The following is a 22,264-nucleotide window of genomic DNA, read 5'->3' on the forward strand; positions in this document are numbered from 1 at the left end:
GTTTAAACGTTCGTTTCGCCGACCACTTTTTTTCGAACTGCGAAGTACCGGAGACCAGATCGCCGAGAAATTGCAGGCGTCATAATTAATGAGTGCTAGGTCGCTTCTTTCGTATCTTTAACTCCATTTCCCAGAAGACAAGAAATTATTAACCGGGTCACGATGCAAGACAGTCGTAAAAATGTTGCGACAGCTGAGTCTCCTACAGTCTGCTCCGATCCATAGCAAGGAGGCACGGGCCGCTATAATACGAGAATAAAAATGAAAAATAAACTCACGTCCGTTTGATAATATATTTACGAATCAGTCGATAATCGCCTTAAGAAATCATACCATTGACGCTCGTCGATACGCTGACCTATTCCACTGTAGTGTCTGTCAAAACCGAAATCTGGACGTCTGAAATCAACCTGAAATAATCTACTTGTCACTGTGAATAAACGTCTTCGAAATAATAAGAAGGACGATCTCCATTCTCTTCTTCCATAGATTTTCTTACGAGCCTTACCGTGCGTCAATACGTTGACTCGTACTACTGAAAATCATCCTTAACCTGCTATATGCTTTTTACGCTCGTGAGTGGCCTGCGCTTATTACGAACTCTTTATCTATCGAACAAATCCACCTTTTTACTAATTAGGTTAACCAGGAATAACAACTGTTAATTCGAGGAATGAAATATTAATTAACGAAAGGTTCGTTTTAATCCTTTAAAAATCAAGGCGGATCAATCTCGGGCGTGGATTCTGGAACGGAAATGACGAGATTGCATGGCGTGCGGTATAACGCTAACCAAACCCCGATGTTTCGTCTGTGAGATACGTAAGCTCGTAGGACGAGGTAGATTCGTACGCGACGCTATTCCGAAGGATCGTACGCGGCGAATACGGAGCTGGCACGGTAAGTTTCGAGTAACAGCGTCGCCCGGCGACGACGACATTGATGGAAACGTATTAAATGTCCGAAGGCGTTCTTGCCGCGACGTGGAACGTCGTGGATAATTCGAGCGTCGCGTTTCGGCTCCCGAGGGAATGCTGTAATTACGCCGAGCACGCTAGTCAAAATACCAGGCGCCGCAGCAACGAGAAACGGACTTGAAAAATAGCGAAACCCTAGCGAAAGAAACTGCTGGTGAGATTGCTGGGCTTGGTTCTACACGATTGCAAATATCGTCGATTTCGCTATTAAACCACGAAGCTGTGATCAATCTCTCGCGAGACGCGCCATAATTTTTGCAAATTCGTTCGAGACTGGAAACGCGATTAAGATCGCGTATCGGGCTCTTGATTATTTCGATGATACCGCGTTTCTAACGTCGATTATCCTGAATTCTTGGCTGATAGCTTGTCGTGACTGACGGCACGAGGACATTACCATACGTAATGAAAAGTACACGAGAAACGAACTATCGAAGTAGCACGATGGGATGACAAAGAATCGGTAAGAAAAGGACACGAGCAAAGCGAGCCGTGATCCATTTTTATCCGTTATACTTGTTCCACGATACAATGGACGAGCTCGTAAGGAAAGGTTGGCGGATCTAAAATTAGAATCACCACCGACCCACTTTCCCAACGGTTTTGATTCGGACCCAATTTAGAATGGTAGCAGCTATCGGGGTAACAGAAATCCAACTCCTCGAGTGAAACGAAAGCCTTCGAATGCACCGTCCGGCGAACCATGGAGCACGAGGACGCTTTTTCTCGTTGCACGGTTATTAGAGAATCCTCGGTAACGAGAGGCAAGCGTGTGCACGAGTCGTTACAGGGTATACGAAGGCAAAGAACCGGCAGCCGCCCCGTTATTATTATTCTCCCTGGTCCGTGGCATAATGGAACGGGCGTTTTCATTGAACGTGTTCGTTGCGTTCGACCGAGAAGTCCGACATTTTCATCGGGAAATAATGCGGGGCTGGCGCAAAGGATTTCTTCGCGACGGCCTACGAAACACGCCGAAAGCCCTCTCCTTGTGGAGAGTCTCAGCCGTTTTTATTATTCAGCCGCTTGATCTCGCCGCGGCTCCACCTGAATGGGGGGGAGCAACGACTCGGTCGTAATGGAGGTGTATTATGCATCGCGCAAATGAGATTCATCGGATTAAACACAATGAGTCCTCCCGTTGCACAGTCCACGTTCAATAGACGATGGATTCGAAGGTGTCTGCTCGCGAGGTCGTCGAACAAACGAGCTTGTATCCTGTTGCGACGCGTTGCATCTCGATCGATGGAAGATCGCTCGACGAAAGAGTATTCCGTGCTTTCTTCATTCGTGAAACGTTACACATAGCGCGTGCGATGTGGCGAACAATCTGACTTCGTAGTGTCGTTGTTCTTCGTCGGCCGTTCTGGAAGTGAGTCAGCTTTCAAAGTCGTTGTTACTCGATAATCTTGAACGTTGATTTTCAATAGCCCCTGGGAAATACAACGCTTTGACATGAAATCAATAGTTCCGGGTATTCCGTGCCGAAAAGGAACTTACTCTATACGATTCTTTAAAGCGAACTACGCTACTTCCCTGTAAAGAATGCCCTTTTCTTCCTGCCTCTAACGATTCTACCTTTTCTTACGAACTCGGGTCGCGCCGGGACAAGCCGGATGCTCTCAGTTCCACGTTCACCGCAGGGAAACGAAAAATTCCGTGAATACATCCTTTCCAACCCTTCTACTGCTAGGTAGATTCTTTTGATAGTTTTAGAAGGAAATTTCGATGATAAGAAATTATCACCGGTACGTGCGAATAGTCTCTCCGTCAAAGATCGCGCAATTTGGAACACATATTGCTTCGTGGAGCCGTTTCTCTCGGTGGCGAGAAGTACGGCTCTCGAAAAGTTTATTAAAACTCCGGTAGGATTTCGTCGGAAGTTTCGTCAGAACTTCGAGACACGTAGTTGGACGAAAAGTTCGAAAGTGGCCGCTTTAAGAATTCTCTTTCAACGGCGCAGATTTACCCGTCGCGAAATTCATTACGCGTCAGAATTTCCCACGGACGAAGCTACGTCGTTCGTAACTTTCTCCCTAATCGTCTTTCGGATATTCTCCATTTCGTGTCCAGCTTCCGTTTCATTCGCGATCGTCGACGTGACTTCGACGAATATCACATAGAGGTATCAGAGATCCGAATCGATTCAACGAATCGACGATGTAACTACACGACTTTAACGAGCGTAATATGTCTGATTGCAGTGAGGGAGGTTACGTTGTCCGAACTCAGGGACTCGATAGCGAGGTTACGGGAGAGAGTGAAGCTCGTATGCCGAACGAGGGGTTCTCCACCCCCAAGGGTGCACTGGCTGAAAGACGGTATACCGCTGCACCCTCGAAGAGGCCTCAGGATTCAACACAAACGGTGAGTCTGCTTTCCACTTTGGTTTCCAGCGAAAAATATTCGCGAAACAGCTCGGAGAAACATCGCGTCTGCGCTTCTGGCTATTTACGAGGGAAAACGTACGGGTTGCGGTAAAAGGAATTCAATGGAGCCATTCTGAAAAAAAGGAAGCACCGAGTATAATGCGCGAACGTTTCGCGTGCGTCGGAAAAATCGTCGGGGTAACGACTCGTCGCGGCCCACGCGAAACTATTCGCTCGTAGCGCTCGTATCGCTCCTGTTCGCGAGACAACTTTTGCTTCTCAACACGAAGCAAACGGTTACGAAACACCGTGAAACTTTCAGATTTTCACCGAGCATTTATAACCGGGATAACGTACGACAAACTCGCCTGTTCTCCGACTAATTCGCGATTAACGAAATCGTTTCGTGTTTGGCACCGATTTCCAACAACGACTCGCGAACTTCCGCCGCTCGTTTTCTCGTCGTTTTTCATCGTCCCCCACCATCCTCTCGATTCAACGTTCGTACAGCTTCTAATATCGTTGCCAAGAATACTACTCGCGTGTGACATCGATTTCTGCCCGCCTCCGTCGTAGTCGCGTGCCTCCGAGCAATCGATCGTAACGACATAATCGCCATTATTACGCTCGATTTCTTTTATTACTAGCGTCGTGGCTCGGTTTCCTCTAGAATCCGCGGCTGGAAAATAAAAAAGGCCTCTTAATCGTTTCGCTTGAACCGCCTCCGAAATATTTATTCACCTTGTCCATAAGAAGCCGCGATCTTCGACCAACGATCTCCACCTTCTCGTGTTCTATTTTCTTCCGTTTCTTTCTCGTTTGTGCGCGATCCGCGAAATCGCGACGAAAGATCGAGGGAAGAAACGACGAGGGCGGTGTCGCCGTACGAAGGCCGATAACGCGAGTTTCGTGCGGCGAACACGTGCCGAGCTTGTTAAAGCAATTGGCGGTTTGTAAATCTCTCGCGTAGCCGTGTGGCTCCGCGAGCGGTTACCACGGCCCTGGGAACCGTAATAATTTCAGACGGCCTTTCGGCCGGATTTACTATCCACGGAGGAACGATTATAGCGAGTGAGCCGGCCGGCCCTCTTCTCTGATGACTCAACTGTTGGCAAGACTCTCGTTTCGCTGATGCTGGTGCTGCTTCTGCCGCTGTTACTCTTTAAAGATGATGTATTCGTGTGGCAGTCGAGTTGGCCGCGTGTGCGTGCAACTTCTTGCCGGTCCGACGCGAGCATATTGTAATGGAAACCGTCAGCTTCTTTTTCTTTTGCCCGTCAAAGTCTACGGTTTCAAACTTTTCTCCCGAGCCGCTTGCGTCGCTCTTCATTTTTCCCGTCCTTTCCTCGTAATAACGCTTAAGCAACGCGTCTCTCCTTTCTGCGACTATCTCTCGCAACTATGCGATATTGTAAACTGTTTTCTTGCGAGTTGCTTCGAAAGCTCTCGTAGAAAGCTCTGCTTTTCAACAACGTTCCAGGCGAGAAGAAAGTGAATCGCGACATATTTTTGCTTTCGCTCTCGAAAACGCGACGAGAGGATTCGCAGGGTGAGTTTAATGGCCGTTTGTAATTAGTCGGTGGGGACGCTTTACCGGGAACGCGAGAATGCCAGCGAATCGATAGGAAAGTGGCACTTGCCGCGATTGCTCCGCGACGACACGCCCGCCACCGTTTTTATAGAAATTTTAATGAACACTCGTAAGTAATTAGAGACCGAAGAAATGGATTTTTCATATTTTGCGTATGATGAAAGGGTTCGACGAAGCGCGATGCGTGACGGAAAAAAAAATAGCTGGAAAGCACGTCGCACAAAGATTACGTGGTATACTGTACGGGCGAAATTTTTGTTGCACAATTTTTTACGGGCTACTAGTAATTAATTAATCGACAGACCACGCGTGGAAGAATGTTCTCAATTAGATCGCCGGTCGTTTACGTTGCGTTGGTCAAGACAGCTATACTCGCGTATCGTTGATTTATGATTCGCGAGGGAAACTCATTCTCCTCGGTGGAATTATTAGCGGCCGACATTCTATACCGTTTTACGTCGCCCATCGATATTTTCAGTTTTATTACCTCTCGCGGATTAATCAACTGCCTGTCGCAAAAGTTCCAGCCATCGCTCGAAACTCTAATTTCTCGAATAGTCGCTTTGAAACGAAGAAACAGCTACGAAGGAAGCAAGATGAAAATGTTTCGTACATCACTTATGGTATACGTTATTTTCTATATTTTCAGACCGTTTGATAGATCGAGGACAAGCTGATATATATATAATTATATAATGATATAGAAACAAATTTGTCGATCGGGAACTTTTCGGGAAGCTTCGATCGCAAACTTGTGGCCAGTGTGAAACCCCATAAAAGAAAGATCTCACGGCGATCCTTCACCGGGTTTGTCATGGACGGGACTGGCGTGCGCTCTGTCGTAATTTTCAATTACTGTCTACGACGCGGACCGGCTGAAGCCCGTTCATTCCGCTGGAAGCATGGGTCCTCGTCGTAAAATCGAACGTGCCCGGGGTTGGTCGCGTGTACGTGGAAGATTCACGAGCGTAAGATCGCCACACCGTCTCTTAACACGATCAGCAGAGTTCCGATAGACAGAATGTCACCGTATCGAAGGAATCGCGCAGCCAGATGCAAGCAGAGAAGGATATCGAGACTGCACGAGACGAAAGTTCGCTTTGACCAGCGAGAAATTTTGATATGGTTCGTGATGGAATCTGTTTTTCCTTCCGCACCAGCTACGCTGTTCCCGATCGCGCTTCTTTGCTAAGGGCAAGAAATTTCAACCGGGGCGCCGATGGATTCCTATCGCACAAAAGGAGAGGGCAAAAAAGCAGCGAAGAGAAAACAGAGGGCGACCGTTGAAAGGAGTCTCGACGTTGCCTCGCGACATTAATTTTCCACCAGCATTCAATTAACTTGAAAGCCCAGGACGCGGCTCAAAATTACGCGTCAATCGAATTAAGCAATAAACAAGATTCGTGGAAGCGGCGATGCCTGAATTCGCGTACCGCGCGAGACCAGCGAACGTTGCTTTCAGAAAGCAAAGAGAACGAGACATTCTCGAAAGAATTCCGTCCTTTCGAGTAATCGGTTGAACAGAATTTCTATTAAAGGAAAATAGAGTTTATTTGACAGTCCGCTGATGGCTTTCTAATTTCCTTAAAAGCGAACGAGAACCTGTGCCGTGTCTTTGTTTAATTTCGCGTTAGGCGACTACCGAGTGGAAAGAAAGGACAGTGGCGCGTGCCTGCGAGACGCTGATTAATATTCACCGCTAGAATCTCGACATCGAAATTAATTTAACGGGGCGTTCGGCGTCGATATGACGAACGACTGGCGGAAAACCGAGTCCGATATCCAGGCACCGGTGAATTAATATTAACAATTAATCAAGGCAAGACGAATACGCGTGCTTCTCGTTGAAGTTTGATCAATGCCGACGGTTGCAGCTGGCAATTATTCCGAAATTATCACGTTCGTACGTTGTCGTTACGTACAACCGTGTTCCTGGGCGTTTATTATCCGGCCGGCAGTAGTTATCTCGCTAATTTGTCATCCGTAAGTACCGGAGGGGTGAGCCGGCTGACAAAAGTGCACCGTCGCGTAAGAGCCCTTATCGAGAGTGCTTCCGCGCGACGTTCTTTGCGCCCCCTCGCCCGTAAATTAAATGGGTAAATGTTATAATTACGAGCCGTGCGCCTCGCGCCTTACACCTTGCGCTTCGTGCCGCTCAAAGAATCGGATTCGCGCACCCTGCATTTCGCAAACACGTTAATCCCGTGAATCTTCTCTTCCTTTCTCTTGCCGGCTCTTCCGTATTCCCTTCAGTGCCGTGTTTTTTGAAGCACGTAACTCTCTTTGCCATTTAATTATATCGTAATGGGAACGATCGCGAAGCAAATCAGGAGGCTTTCGAGCCTTAGGTATCCCGTTTTCAAACGAAAGCCTTTCATTTACTCATCGCTAGTGTATTGCTATCGAATTTCCATCGATCCGGTGGACACTAGGCTAGCGAGCGTTATCTGACGCGGCAAGCTATTAGGTGATTGCAGGTATACAAAACGTATTTCAGCTCTACGTTTTCCGGACGTCTACCTTGGAGCGTCGGCCAGCTTTGAACTACGTCCGATCAAACCGTCGTTCCTGCGTCTCGTCCAGTGAGAGAAAATTTAATAGAAAGATATATCTCGTAATTTTCCCCGTTGCGTTGCTCTGGACCAGACTACGGAAGCGATACGAGGAATCGAAAGAACGTGGAAACGAAGGTAATTTTCAGGAGAAACGAGCCGTTATCTATCGCAGAATATCGTCGAAATTTCGACGACGATGTTGAGAACATTCGAATATTATGCTAGAGTAATCGCAAAAGTACGACAAGTTGATCATAAAGGCGAGACATAAACGATATTAGACCGCGAGACAAGCCCGTGACCGTCGACTTTACGACTCGTCTCGACTTATCGAACCGACGACCGTGCCGCATTCGGAGTAACGTGATTCCATATCCTATAAATCCATTTATGACTATTCGATTCCATTATTTAATATTCGATTTCGTTATTTATCACTGCAGCCAATTTTCGGAACTTCGCAGCACTTAAATCGAACCGCGTGATTATCCGGTGAAGCAAAGCGTAATTCGTTCTGGATATAATCCAGTAACGAAGCAACGCCGGTCGGGAACCGGTATTAAGTCATTCCATAACTAATGCGGCCATCGGTTTTACGTACACCAGCTGAAAATAAAAAAGATCGATCAATAACGAATTTTCCTACCATCTTTATCATTTCCTGTCTTTCTTTTTTAGTAAGTTTTATCTCCAATTTCATACAAATCCGATAGTAACGAGACTCGTATCGTCTTAAACTTAATTGTTAGAAAAAGCGCACAACTCGTGGGATGATTCAATAGAAGAAGCACGAGAGGAAATTTATGCGGTATAATTTGTTCGCTGTAAAAACGGACGCCGCCCAAAGATCGTAGTCGCGAGTAAATCGTTGTGTAACGGAACTGCGTTTCGTTCGAGGGCCGTACGAATGCACGCTCGAGTTTCTACCGTTTTCCACTCACAAATCTCTCCGACGACCATTGAACGTGCCTCTTACCTCCGAAACGGAACCACCCCCGGAAGGTCTTAACCCAGTGCAAACGGCAAGTGGCGTTCGTTGCTCGTTACACCGAAACCGTTCGTACTCGTCTCTCTCCGCTTGTACGTGCTACCCCAGCAGGAAAGATTGCCACCAATAAAATGTTAATAGGTTAACGAGTAACAACCGGATCCTCTCGGGGACTCTGCAAACAGACCACGTTATTGCTGAGCGGAAGTTTCTCTCTCTCTCAGACTCCCTCTCTCTCTCTCTCGCTCGCTCGTTCTTCCTGTGTGTTACGCTGTTTCACCTTCGCCTTGTGAACTCGTCGCTAATGAAAATTAATAAATCAGCGGAAACCGCACCCCATGAATCGCTTCGGCTAGATACGAAAGCCCTTTTTCGCGTGCTGATTGAATACGAAATTACTGGAAGGGAATTTGAGTAATTTGCGCGGCATTGCTCGTGATTTTCGCTTTTACAAGGACGAAATAGCCAGCCTCTGACACTTTCTGCTGCACGATGACTCGTTCGTGGTCGACAATGGAAATCAGAGTTGCGCTTACACGTTGCATGGTATCCAAGGACCGAGTTTTTTCCACCGTAACGAATTTTGTTGATATTTCAATCCGATAAAAATGTATCGAAACAAACGCGTCTCTCGCGCGGAACTACAAAGCTTTATGAAGCAGAGAGATTGTTCTATGTTCTAATTCGCGTGAATTTATATACATCCGAATGAATAATGGGCCAGGAACGACGTGGCACTTTCCGACCTCATACTAATTATTTTTACGACCTATCGATTATTCTTTTGTTAGTCCGTTAGAAGCGATACGCCCCGCGGCTTTTTGTTCTTTGGCTCTATCGATTAGATGCCGAACGTGTTTCTGGTGACCGTGTTGAAAAAAAATCTGTTACGTAAAAGCTCGTGTCGACGTTAACTACGAAGAGCCGAAATTTCCGTTCAATAGAAACGTCGCGGTCACTTTCGACCACTTACGTTCCACACTGTAAACGAACTGAAAACCTATCCGTACGCTTCAAACGATACCTGATTTTAATGCCTAAACCTCGGCAAGTGACACACGCTTTACAAAATACGCTTCTCGATTTCTCTTTGTAGTCTCCGTCCAGACTGATCGTGACGTGAACTGTGTTCGTAGTCGAAGCTTGGAAACAGGCGCCGGTTCCTCTTCGCGAGGCTCGCGGCATCAATATTTATGCGCAAACAAACGGGACATCGATGCACAAACGTTCCTGATCCAATAAACACGAAAATGGAAATGCTAGCCAGGCTGGGTTCTTGTCATCTACGATCGGTATAATATCTCATAGAGCATCGAAAAGTGAATCGGATAGGAAATATTTGGTGGTTGAAACAGAGTGTTATCCTTCTGTTCGGGTGGATAGGCTGCGAAAAGGATTTGTGGCGTTCAGACGCGAAACACGGTCGTATCGAGCACGTCTGACCATGCACGGGCCTCTTCTACTTGTCGATTCTCATCACAGCGGAGAAGGAAAGCGCTCGAGTTGGAAGAAGTTCTTTGATTCCTCGATTCTTTGCGTTGTAATTTTCTAGTCCAACGAGGAATCAACGTCTTTCTCTTCGAATGTTCTAAACGTCGCGTCGGCGGAAACAAAAAGAGTTAAAAAGTTTCTCCGAAGTCTGTTATTCCGTAAGAGTGGCACGAGAGTGATAAATTTTATCGCGAGACGGTTGAAAAAGAATCCAAAGCCTGCTACAGACTCGAAGGCGAGTGGCTGCCGTAGTCCCCAGTAAACAAAGCGGCAAAGTCAACAAGATTTTTAACAAGCAATTTAGAGTTCACGCGGGGGCCATTATCACGATGACGCGGGGATCTTTATGCACGTGGCGCTTCGTTACGAACACTTTTCATCGGCAAGATCCTCGAAAGCGAGCGCCAGTCATAAAGTTTATCCGGCCGCCTGGAGTCAAGTTGCTTCGCTTTCGTCTCAAAGCCTCCGATCTCGTTCTCGATCCCTATCGCTTGCGTGGTCGCCGATAAAAAAATCTACCGACATTTGCATACGCGAGCAAACTATCTCGCATTTCTGTCGATAAATATACTTTCTGACCACGGAGTTTAGCCGGGATCAGCAGCCAGCCAGGTCGAATGCAGATTTACGCAAAATAGGATTCGTTCGGCCTAGCTCTCCGTCGAAACGGAGACCATCCCGTACTGTCGTTGGTTTTCAATTTCGATTAAGTCTGCGGGGTGAACGAAAAACTTGCAGCTGCCGACCGCTATTAAAACTGCCGACTTTTATAATAATGAAAAAGAAATTGGAGTCTCGTTGACCCTTTGTTATCGAGCGCATCAATTTTACAGCGCGCGATTTCGTTTCTCGCAGACGCGTCGGCCGTTCGCTTTTATTCGGAACAGAGAGCGAAAGAATGGTACACGAGGTACGGCGTGCGAGCTTCCCAGGCTTAAAAGCTCGGCCGTTCGAGCCGGCTTTTCAAGCAGTATCTCAGCTTTACGGTTCTCGATTCCAGAAACGTATACGAATACGGCCGGGCCGTGTGTATAATTTACCAGAGGCCGGACGAGCTCGCGAAGGATGGACAGAGTTATTCGGGTGTGCGCCGTCGCTTATTCTCCGACTTCTCGAACTGCACAGGATTTTCATTGAAATACCGCCAACGCCATGGACCAGCTTCGAAACCAGCGTCTGTTTTCACGGCTGACAAGCGCCGGGTTTCGCCACGGTCGCATAATCGACCACACTCTTTATCTTCTCGCGATTCAAACTCTTCCCTCGTATATAAATTTTCACTTCATCCCGTTTCACGTTCCAACACCTGTCTGTTTCTCCAGATGACGAAACTATTATTTTCGTTAAGCTTCCAGTTTCGGTTCGTCGCGGTCGAATTCGGTATACATTTTTTTTCGTTTTTTTTTTTTACGACCAACAATAAAACAAACGTTCTACATTTACCAGTTGACGAAACGTTTAGAGAGCGATAGGCGGGTGAAAAAAACAGGGGCGATCAAACGTGCAACGCGATTCGCTGAGCCGCGTGGCAACGGTTACTTTTAAGCCGAAACTCGTGGACCGTGGAAAATTCATCCGCACATCCTATTAAAAAGGTCTCGAGTACGTTGCGTTGATGAAAATTGCTCGAAATTCGTCACATTCTGTCAATAACGAGTCTTCCCGTAACTCGTCAAAACGAACTGCCACGGATAGGTACTTTGTCCCTCCCTTTACCATTTCCCTTATACGTCGCATAATCGTTATCCACGACTCGAGGTGTTAATATTCACGGTTACGGTTATTAATATCAGCGCTAACTGGAGCGGTAATGGTAGGTAGCAACGTACGCGCGGTATTATCGCTATATTCTTACTACTAATGCTGTTGCCGTTGACACAACATGTGTACGAGCATAATGTGTAATAATTAATATACCTGCATATACCTACATATCCGTAGGTTACCTGTTCATCCTCGTATGTTTCAACGCTCGATCGTTCGGAAAGCTATTTCTCTGAATGTCAGGTACCGTAACGCTTGTGCAAAATTTAATTCCAGATCAGATTACCATTTTAAAATGGGACATCCTGTGTCGATCGTAGCTATGGTTATAAATCTCTGATGAAAACGTTGGATATTACTACATTTCAAGTTCGATGAACCGAGTTGCAGATTTTTGATTCCTTTGCAAGATTATCTATCTATTATCTCGTTGGACAAACCAACGACGCTACCGTTTTGTCACTTGTCGATATTAACGCAGCAACCTGTTCCTCTAAGACGTCAATGGTCTTTAAACAATCGTCTTACTGGTCTCGAATCTTCAATGTTGTCGAGCCCTTTTGCCGAATATGCTCTTTCGCTGACTCCTATACCGAAAAAATTGATCTTTTCGTGGGAAAATGGTAGCACCTTAAGAAGTTCGCTATACGATGTCTAATTTCCCTGCGATAAGCTGGTCTGGTCCATTGCATGCTTAACTTTCGTTTGTCTTCTATTACGTTTCTTTTGTCTTTATTGTTGCTCGCTTATTCTGTATCGTTTTCTTTCTTTCTTCTCAGGACTTGGTATTCTCTACGCGATCTTGTCGTACTAAATTGGTACTTGACCCGTTTAAGAAATAAATTCGATCGAATCGTACGATGGTTCGACTGCGAGATCGTCGAAGAAACTCAGCTCTATGGACGATCGAGACTAGCGAGCTATGTATCGAAACGAGTATCGTTACAGATAAAAGTTCTCGTCGCCTTGGTCGGCGGCAATACAAGAAAGGAATGAATCGCATATTCTGTCAATTTTACGCGTACGCGCGAAATAAAACGGCAAAATTTCCCTCCCTTGTTCCTCCTCTTTTCTGCTTGCGAGCTTTTGCCCACGACAAGTGACAGGTAACTTTTAAACGAGCCCAGAATGTGAGTGCAGTAAAAATACTCGCGAAAGGTAGCACAAGCGCGACGAACAAACGGCAACTCGCGCTGCCTATTATTTCGCGAATCTCGCCTTTCCCTCGGTGTCCGTAGCCGTCTCTTTGTGCACACGCACGAAATTTTCTCTCGACGAAACCCTTCCCGTTCTCGGAAAAAAAGTTACTGAAACGTCGCGTAGGGATCGCGGAGTATCCAGTGCTCAAATGTTATTAAAGTTCCTTCTACTTTGATGTTTCATTTCGAGAAGAAAATTTACCTTGTTACGAAACAAGCAGGTAGTTGTCGAAAATTTATGAAAAATTGAAATCGATTGGTACGCAAGTGTAACGAGGCTCGACGCAAAAATGTAGAATGTAGTGTTAACTAGAAGGGAATTTCCGGCGAAATCAGCGTAGAACCAAGCAGTCTGGAAATGAGAGCGGGCCCGCGAGGCAGTTCGGGGATCCGTGGGGCATTTTTGGAAATGGCAAAATAGGGCACCGCGCGCGTGCCGCGATAAGAAGACTCGAGGCATTATCTACGTAAGCAGTAGACAGAAATAGCTGGCAAAATCTGCGAAATCCTATCATACCGGTGCGGTAGTTATTAATTTAATGCTTGAAGAGCGCGGGTGCCGCAGGGAGGCGAAGTGAAATTCGTAATGAACACGGAAAGCTCGCCGGGGCGGCGGAGATTAATATATCTTGATCGTTAAGTATTAACGTGAGAAACGGACTTGCCGGGTTATTTCGGATTATTTGCGCGTATAAATTCGAGGCTTCCCTCTCTCTCTCTCTCTCTTTCTCTCTTTCTTCGCTCCATTCCTCTTCCACGCACAGCTATTCGCAGGAACTTGTTACATCGTTAACGGACAGTCGGTCGTCAAGAAGTTCTCGTTGATCCGACAAACTTGCCGGAACTTGGAAGCAGATGCTCCAGACCTTTGAAAGTGTTTCGCGATCCAGAGTTGCGATCGATCGCAAAATTCACTCTCCCTCTCGCTTTCCGAATCATTCGTTCATCCGTATAAAATATTTCTAGTCAAGGTTCGGTCGGGACGTAGTCGATCCGCTTTGAAGTTGAATAACGAGGACGGTAGAGGAGACGGTAGCGGACAGGGCAGCCTGACACGGCCGAAAGGTTGATTTAAGGAATTTCCCGGAAGCGGTGGAACAGCAGGCGCTCCCACGAAGTTTGCCCGGTCGAGTTCGAAATTCCCGGTAAGCCGGGTGGATTCGCGGTACCATTCATTAAAAAAATTCTTCTCCCACAGGAGGTACTTTAAGGGTGACTCTTTTGGCTAGCGTCTGGCCGGTCACTGCCAGAGGATTACTGCGGTTGAAAAAGCGCGGAACAATCGCGTGTGGGAGAACGGAAAATCGTGGGCGGAAGGGAAAGAGAGAAAAAAATATCGCAGCCACTGAGTCGAGCGAACTGGCAAAGGAAAAAGAACGAACCGCCCTCACCGACGTTGCTGCCAGGAGGAACGAAATTAACGACTAAACGAGCGGGCTGCTCGCGCTCGCTGCATCTCCGCTACCGGATGAAACAAACGTACTTTCGGGGATAACTGTGACCGACCGACAAGCTTCTGGTAACTTTGGTCGTGTCCTGGACCACAGCCAAACACGATTAAGTCGCCGCCCTCTTCCTTCCAGGGTACAAAAAGGAAGAACGGGGGTTGAGACGTTGGAAAGGGGCCGATACCTGAGACATCTGCAAGGTGTTTCTTCCGTTCCCGGTGGCATAGCGCAACGGCAACTCCACCGCTCCCTTTACCCATCTGCTTCGTTGCAATTGCGACGCCGGTTGGATGTTGTCCAATGACAGTGGCATATCGGCCAGTTTACCCTGTCGAAACCCTCCACGTGGAAAACGAGGTTGGACTGCGAACGCGGTGAGGGTAAAGGCCGAACGAGAGCACCCGTCGCTGTCGGAGGATCGAAGCGGGACGAAGGGCTGCGAGGGTAAAATCAACTGGCGATTTTCCACGGTTGATCCACAACGGTTCGGGGTTAACTTACTGCGGTACTCTTCGGCTCGAATCAAATATTTATAGATTCCTTGGAGGGGAAAATGTATCGGCTGACCGATCGTTCGAGCATGCCGGAAATGCGCGGGGCAACCTTCGACCGCCTCGACTAATCCCTAGAAACGAGAGCGAAACCTAGCTTCGTTCCGGTGCAATTAACCCTTCGCATCGTTGGAATATTTATGAAAGGGCGTCTGGAAACTTTGCCCGTTTTCTGCCCCTAAAACAGAGGACTTACGGTTTTTCTTGCAGCTGCTTCACGAGGCTCCGAGTCGAATCTTCCATTTGCGAAGGGACTTGGAAATTACGTCGTGAAAACCAGCCAATCGTCCTCTCAACGGTATTAGTAGTTCACGAGAAAGCAACGAGGTGGAAACAAAAGCAGAGAGAAAGGGAGGAACGCTTTCTCCCGCCGTTACTACAAGGAATATACAATCTGCTCTCGGCAATTAGTAACGATTAATTAAGAATATTCGTGGCGTTCCGCTCGCGCGGGTTTCTTCCTTTAAAGACCCCGACGCTCATAATGGAACCTGCATGAAATTTTGGTACGGAGAAGAGGGCCGTCGACGTTCGCCGTGGAAGCATCGGGGCTGCTCACGTGGCGCGGAAAGAGAAGGATCCCAGACTGCGTCAAGAGAGTCACGGGGTCGAATGGGAGGTCGGTGCCTTTGTGCACGGCAAATTAATAATTAATTAAAACTGATGGGCATCCGTGGCCAAAGCTTGGACGCGGAGCTTCTCCAAACGCGCGCTTGGCGATGGTTCGTTGTCTCGCAAAAAAGGTTCAACCCATCCATAAGGCGAACTACCATTTTTAGTCGCGACCCTTGCTTTGTGGTAATTTGTTCCATTACATGAAAGCTGTGGAAAAGGACACGGCATTCGCGAATTAATCGTTAATTAGAAAAACGAAATAAATACGTCGTGTTCCCGTCGTACACGCGGTCGTGTCCCGCCACTATTTTTATTTGTTTTTCCTCCTCGTCGTAATTGGTTTGCGACGCCATCTCGTTCGTCACCGAAAATCGATAATCGTTCCTCTTTTCGATCGTGGCGAACGGAGTATGGGTACGTTGTAACTTTGTGGAAATTCGGAAACGCGTTTACGTGACGGAGAAATACGACCGCGGAATCGAACGTACAGCGTTGGAAGTTTCGTTCGCTCGCAACGAACAGCCTCTCGTTCGGAAAAATCGATTGTTCCGGCCGGAGACGAGAGGGCACGACCTTGCACGCTCGAGAAAATCCAGCCAGACGCGGCAGACTCGCGAATCAAATTACCAAGCCGTCGGCCAACTGTAACGCGTTAGTTTATAATTTAACAATTTCGTTGGGACGGTGCGGTCGTCGCCAACGATCCCAATGAACGCGAACGACGACGCGGTTCGTTGTACCCGAATCTCTTTCACGCCTCTTCGACCCCGAGCTTTTGTACTTTATTCCGTTATAAAAGCCTCTTTTCGCAACTTTCAACAACTTTTCTCGTATTACTCGGTCAGCCTGCGCGTAATCCTTTTACGAATTTCTGCCATGATACCCACCCCCGCTCCCTCGTAGAGGAAGAAAGAAAGTGGTCGGCCGTGGAGAAGACGGACAGTCTGAAAGGCACGGCGAAAGCCGCGAGGATATAAATTTACCACGGGCTAAGGTTCTTACTCACGCATTTCTAAGCGATGTTTCGGTAGCCGGCCGCACCCCGTGCCCAGACTCTCAACTACGATCCTCCCTCTGCCTCGTTTTTCGCGCGCGTGTCCGTATTTATTTAGATTCGCGACAAGGTCCAGCATCTCCGTTCTCCGTGGATGACTCACAGCCGGGCACGTCGGACGAGAGAAGAGCGGAGAGAACGCGCGAGGAAGGCGGAGGTGCGAGAGAGGAAAACCAAGACTCCGAGAAGAGACTCTCATCCGCGGAGAGAAGAGCGAGCAAGACGAGACTCGACGCTCTTGCCAACACTCTGCTTAGATTTAAATCGGTCTGTTCGAACCGCGTACTCTCTCTCTCTCTCTTTCTCTCTCTCTTTCTCTCTTTCTCTTCGTTCTAACCATTGATTCGCTAGAAATATCTTGACGAGACGCGGATGAACGCGAAGAAAACCTGCCCTCTGCAAACTTTACGAAACTATTAAAAGATTCCACGAAGAGAAGGTAGACAACAAAAGTTGCTTTCGATAACTTCTCGAGAGGATCGATTACTCTCCTAAGCGTTAAATAAAGGATAAAGGAATGCGAGGCTGAAGAACATTTTCTAAAATTATTCATGCCGTCGAGCAACGAAAAAAGGGCTTAGAGGGCTGCCGCGCCATATAAAAAGCAAACCTCACGAAAGATCAATTGACGAAAGATGGAATCGAAGGGTAGGTACAAGAGCTGTTTTTGTCTCGGAGGGATTCGAGGGCGATGCAACAACTTTGCTGATGAAGCCAGCTACAAAAACTGCCTGCCGACCTAATATCTCTATCTCGCATCAGAAAATTTCGATGGAATTAACGTGGCCGGAGATGAGAATACACGATCTCGCACACTTTCATCTACTCTATCCGAGAGGACGTTGCAGAAAGGGGACAGGGACAAAGAGTAATCGCCGTAGTCGTAAGATTAGACCGAAAGGTCACGAAACTAAATTTCGCGATGAAAAAGGGCAGTCGGCCCGACCAAGATCACCCTCCTGTCGGGGCAAAGAAGCGGAAGTGGTCGCGAACGGTAACTTTTGCGAAGTGGAAAGCTGGATGAGGCGGAAGTCGAACGCAGTCTCGAAAGGGGAGAAAACGAGGAAAGCCAGAGAGGAAGAAGGAAGGTAGGAGAAATGCGAGCGAAGAGGAACGGAGAGTTAAGGTGACTCTTGACGAATCAGGGCGTAACCCGCAATATACAGGGTGTTCCTGAAATCGTGCTGCACCCGGAAAAGAAATGATTCCTCGTGTAAAAGTAGATGGAAAATATAGAATACAATTTTTCCACATGGAGCACCGTTTTCGAGAAAATCGTGTTTGAACATTCGTTAAGTACTGGCGCACTCAACTAGCTCGTGATCTACTTAATTTACCCAATTTATCTAGCTACCGTTACCGTGCGATATATTGTAGGGTAGCAGATAAAATATGTGAAATGTAGAGCGTGGGATGGGAATATGATCTGTGAAATGGATTTGGGATATTGGGTGTGGGACGATGGATATTAAATGTTGGATATAAGATATCCAGTGTGTGGAAAGACGCAGAGTGATTATCGAGTCTAATGTGCCATTTTTGACGTATTAGGTACAGAAAGTAAAGTATTGCTTGTGGGAGGCACGACGTAGAACGTGTGATGCGAGATAAAGGAAAATAGGATAGAATATAGGATTTGAGATATATGCTCCAAAGGCAAATAACGACACGTGTTAACACGAGGTACGTCGTTATTTCAAGTTACACAATGATTTCGAAAACACCCTGTATAGATGCAGACGAAGAAGACTTTTGCACTGAAAGAGGCTGTGAGAGCGACTCGATGGTTAGGCGAGATTAGAGGCGCGGGCAGGCGAATACGAGCGAGCGCTCGAAAGCTCTAGAGGACTTCACCGTCGTAGGCCACTTCATCCTCGCCAAGAACTATACCAGATTCTTCGGCTTCTTTTCTTCGCGACCGCCCAAACAGCCAGCCGCCGGACTTTCGAGCCAAGACCTTTGTTCCGATATCTGTGCCATCGACTGCAGAATCGTTTGACCTTTTTCCAGGATATCGAATGGTTCGCACACGTAGCTCACGATCTTGCGTCTACCAGCTGATTCTTTTCGATACGATCGACGATCGTGCGAGAATCTTCGCGATTCGTTATCGCGTTTGAATTCATCGCGTTGGAATTGAAAAAAGATACTCGCGATTCGTTTCGATTTGACACGAAACAAAGGAAAAACGATCTGAGCCGAGGTTGGAAAAGCGAGAGGAGCGGAACATGTAAGCGAGCTACGAGCTGAGAAGAGAGTGCTGCAGAAACGACGAGCGATTAATATGAAAACAAGCGGAATAATATCGCAGTTTGTTTTCTGGTCGAACGAGACGCAAAGGGCGAACAGCAATAACGCGATCCCAAGGCGCTTTGATCGAACTGAAACGAGAGATCGTAACAACGCGGATGCAGAGTGAAAAGGTGGCTGAAAAATGCATAGAAAGGGTGAAACGGTAATGGGACGAGCCGCATAAAACGTTGCTTGCACGAAACATTTACCTTCAAAGAGACGAACGTTATGATTCCTGGCGAAGAGAATGAGCGATCGCGTTGTCGAAGTCGCGAGAAACGGAATTGCAAATTAAAGCGAACAACTACAGACTAATGTAATGCGGGACCAGTTGCGAAACGCAACGGGATATTATTGAAAGAAACGAATATCGAGTGGCGAGAAAAACGAACGCCGCGAGCCCAGCCAATGATTGGATTAAAATAAAACAAGCGTCTTTGCAGCGATGCTTTATTTCTACGTTTGTTTAACGCGCCGGATAAATCAGCGACCGCGACACCAGACTAAACTGTTTTACATAAATGACACGCTCTATTCGTCTCGCTTCCATAATTTATCGTCTCGACGGTAGGATATTATTTTCGATGTCCAGATCGTCGAGAAACAGACCGACGCAACGCGACGCAACGCGAGACGATGCGACGGTCGCACCCGAGTGGAACGTTTTGCGAACGTTTCACAGCTTGTGGTGGAAAAACCAGATGGTGATGAGACGAAAAAGTTGGTGTAACATCGGAGGTGAAAAATAACGAAAGAATAAGGCTGGTAAGCCAGCACGCGAGGAGCACCAGTTCTTTTACCAGTCAAGGCATTAAGCTCTTCTCCTTTCCTTATACCCCGCTCCTTCGTTCCTGTCGCGACTCTGAATGGTGGCGCAGCAGTGGCATTGATGGGTCACAGTATTTATAACCAAGCGAGCGTGCGAACGCCATGGCTTTTGACTACCTGCGCTTAGACGGAGGAAGCTCCGCTTTCTGATATTTCGTCCGGGCCGCAGAGACTCACGCTTTCAACCGAGTGTCCGCTCGGAAAAACGACGGACGCCATAAATCCGGCCAGTTTTCCGTAGTACGACCCTTCTTTGTCCGAAAAAGGCATTCATCTCGTCACGGAGGCTTCTTCGAGAAGCTGGAATCTTTGGAAAATTTCTTCGAGGAGTCGCTTGAAGGTGAATTTACCGATAACGGTATTTACGCGAGCGAATCAGCCACGAGTAAAATTTGCGCCACTCGAGTCGTGACGTGGAAAGTTTGAAACAATGCGGGATATACCTTGAGCCTTCCGAAACGAGAGAAGGCAAGAGAGAGAGAGAGAGAGTCGATCATCGGAATGTTTTATCGCGAGTTCACAAACGCCGTGAAACTCGAAATCGAAATTTCATCCCACGTGGGACGCGGAATTCCGCGTGATATGCTCGGGAAAATCCGTGCGGCTTAACGAGCTGCCACGACGAGAGTTGGAATCCCGATGGGAACGGATCCGGACTATTTCTCAGGAACAGTCCACCGGGAGCCCGCGGCGTCGGAGTTTTCCTTCTGTTCTAGAATTCAGCTTGGCCTTCCGGACCTCGTAGATGTTCACTGATCACTGGAACTCGCCGGAATTACGGCATCGTTAACGCGCGCCGCTCGTTTCGCGTTAATGTTCCCCGCTGGATTAAAATTACAACTAACGATAGGAGGTCGAAATCGAATCGGCTCGAATTACTTTCGCGAGTTTCCGCGAGCCTGCAACGAGACGTTACGTCTTTGGGAAAAAGGCCTTTCGCCCGAGGTTCCTTCGAACGCGAATCGAATTCGATGGAAATAAGAGGAGAACGGAGAAAAAACTGCATCAGGAAGGAAACGCGGGACGATCGAAACGCGAAAACTCGCTTGGCTACGAACCGAAAACTACGGCACTGAACTGTCCCGACTAAAATTAGAAAGTACGCTCAGAGTCTCGTCGGTGACTACCGAGAAGCGTCGCGTTGTCTGGCCATCGTTATTCGTATCTCGCTAACGTAACTGATTCGTTAAATCAGCCGCGGTGACTTCCAGACAACATACCGACGTAATTCGATACCGCGTCGCCTGACGAAAGTCTACCGAAATTGCTCGGTTCGAGCGACGATCGTCACCGGACTACGTCACAAGGCTACGTCACCGAGCCGAAAGGAATTCGCGTCGACCATAAGTCAGACGCGCGCGTCCCACCGATCGTGTCGCGTTTCTCTACGTTTCGCTGGCTGCAGACCGAATCTTTCGCGATTCTCGCATTCGTCCAACTTCTCTCCTCGTCTTTCTCTCTTATTTCTTCTACGGTTCTTACCCTGTCCTTTCCACCTGCTCCTCTGTCACCTATCAAAAACACGATCTTCGTAGTTTCTACTTCCTCTTTCATAGCGTGCTTCAGAAGAGCCGAATGGTGGCGCGCAGTGTTGCACGAAGCACTCGTGAAAGCACGCGTCTGCAACTTGCTGATTTCAGCTCACGGTCGACTCGTTCGCCGTCGAATCTCAGCTACGCGTCTCGATTCGCGAAAGCGAGCCAAGTAAAAAAAGAGCCCGGATAGAATAGGACCTGGACGAACCGATAATAGAAAAGAAAGCCTTATCGAGCGTCCTTGAAAGGTTGTTCGCGTCGATGTCCACGGTACAAAACGCGCGGGTCTCGTTGCCGATTCTCGATACAATCGCGCTCGGAAGAATTTCATGGAACAACGGTGGCATGGGAGAACGGGTGGACGCGGTCGACGTTGAGCGAAGAAAAACGTCTATAGAAGACGGAAAGAGAGGAGCAGGCCGTACGGTTCAACCGACAGAAGCACTAACGCAGAGAGCCAGCCGGCCAAAAGAAAACCATTAACTGCTTCCACGGGATGGAAGAAAAACAGAAGGGCCAGAAGGAGAAGGGGAGAAGAAAGCAGCGCTTCCCTCTTTCTCCCTTTCGGCGTGTATCTCTTTTTCACCCCGTCGCTGTGCTCGTGCACGACATGCCGTTTCCATTACAAGACAGATAGTCCTCGCTCGCCATTCGCAGTGGCGTTCGCCATTAGGAATCCATTCTACGTCGTTGGTCAATCGGATCGGTCGTATTCAAGCAATACTTCCGATCCTCCGATATCAGGAGTCTACTTTCAAAGGCGCGAGTTCGTCCACCATACCGTTTCAAACCGTGTCGTAGCTATCTAACGACGCGTTTTTTGCTGCATAGATTAGCGCGTGTATCGCAAATGTTCTTCCACGAAAAATTCGCGCCACTTCTTTGGCGCTAGTTTTTCGATAAGAGGCAAGAAAAAGCTCGAGAGGTCCCGGAAAAATTGCGACTGCGAAATCGCAGAGCGCGAGGCTCCATTCTTATTCGCGAGAACGCTCAGGTGAGCAGAATTT

The 22,264-nt window shown here is 47.6% G+C and overlaps 1 protein-coding gene across 3 annotated transcripts in view; it reads left to right on the forward strand.

The window, feature by feature from the left end:
- LOC132908768 (protein vein) overlaps positions 1–22,264 on the forward strand; it is a 198,673-nt gene that overhangs the window by 110,120 nt on the left and 66,289 nt on the right. For all 3 annotated transcript variants that reach the window (XM_060963091.1, XM_060963093.1, XM_060963094.1), the window contains one exon: positions 3,182–3,344. In XM_060963091.1, coding sequence (XP_060819074.1) covers positions 3,182–3,344 — 163 coding nt within the window. The remainder of the gene's footprint in view (positions 1–3,181; positions 3,345–22,264) is intronic.

The sequence above is a fragment of the Bombus pascuorum genome, chromosome 7 (assembly GCF_905332965.1).
Source record: "Bombus pascuorum chromosome 7, iyBomPasc1.1, whole genome shotgun sequence".
NCBI lineage: Eukaryota > Metazoa > Arthropoda > Insecta > Hymenoptera > Apidae > Bombus > Bombus pascuorum.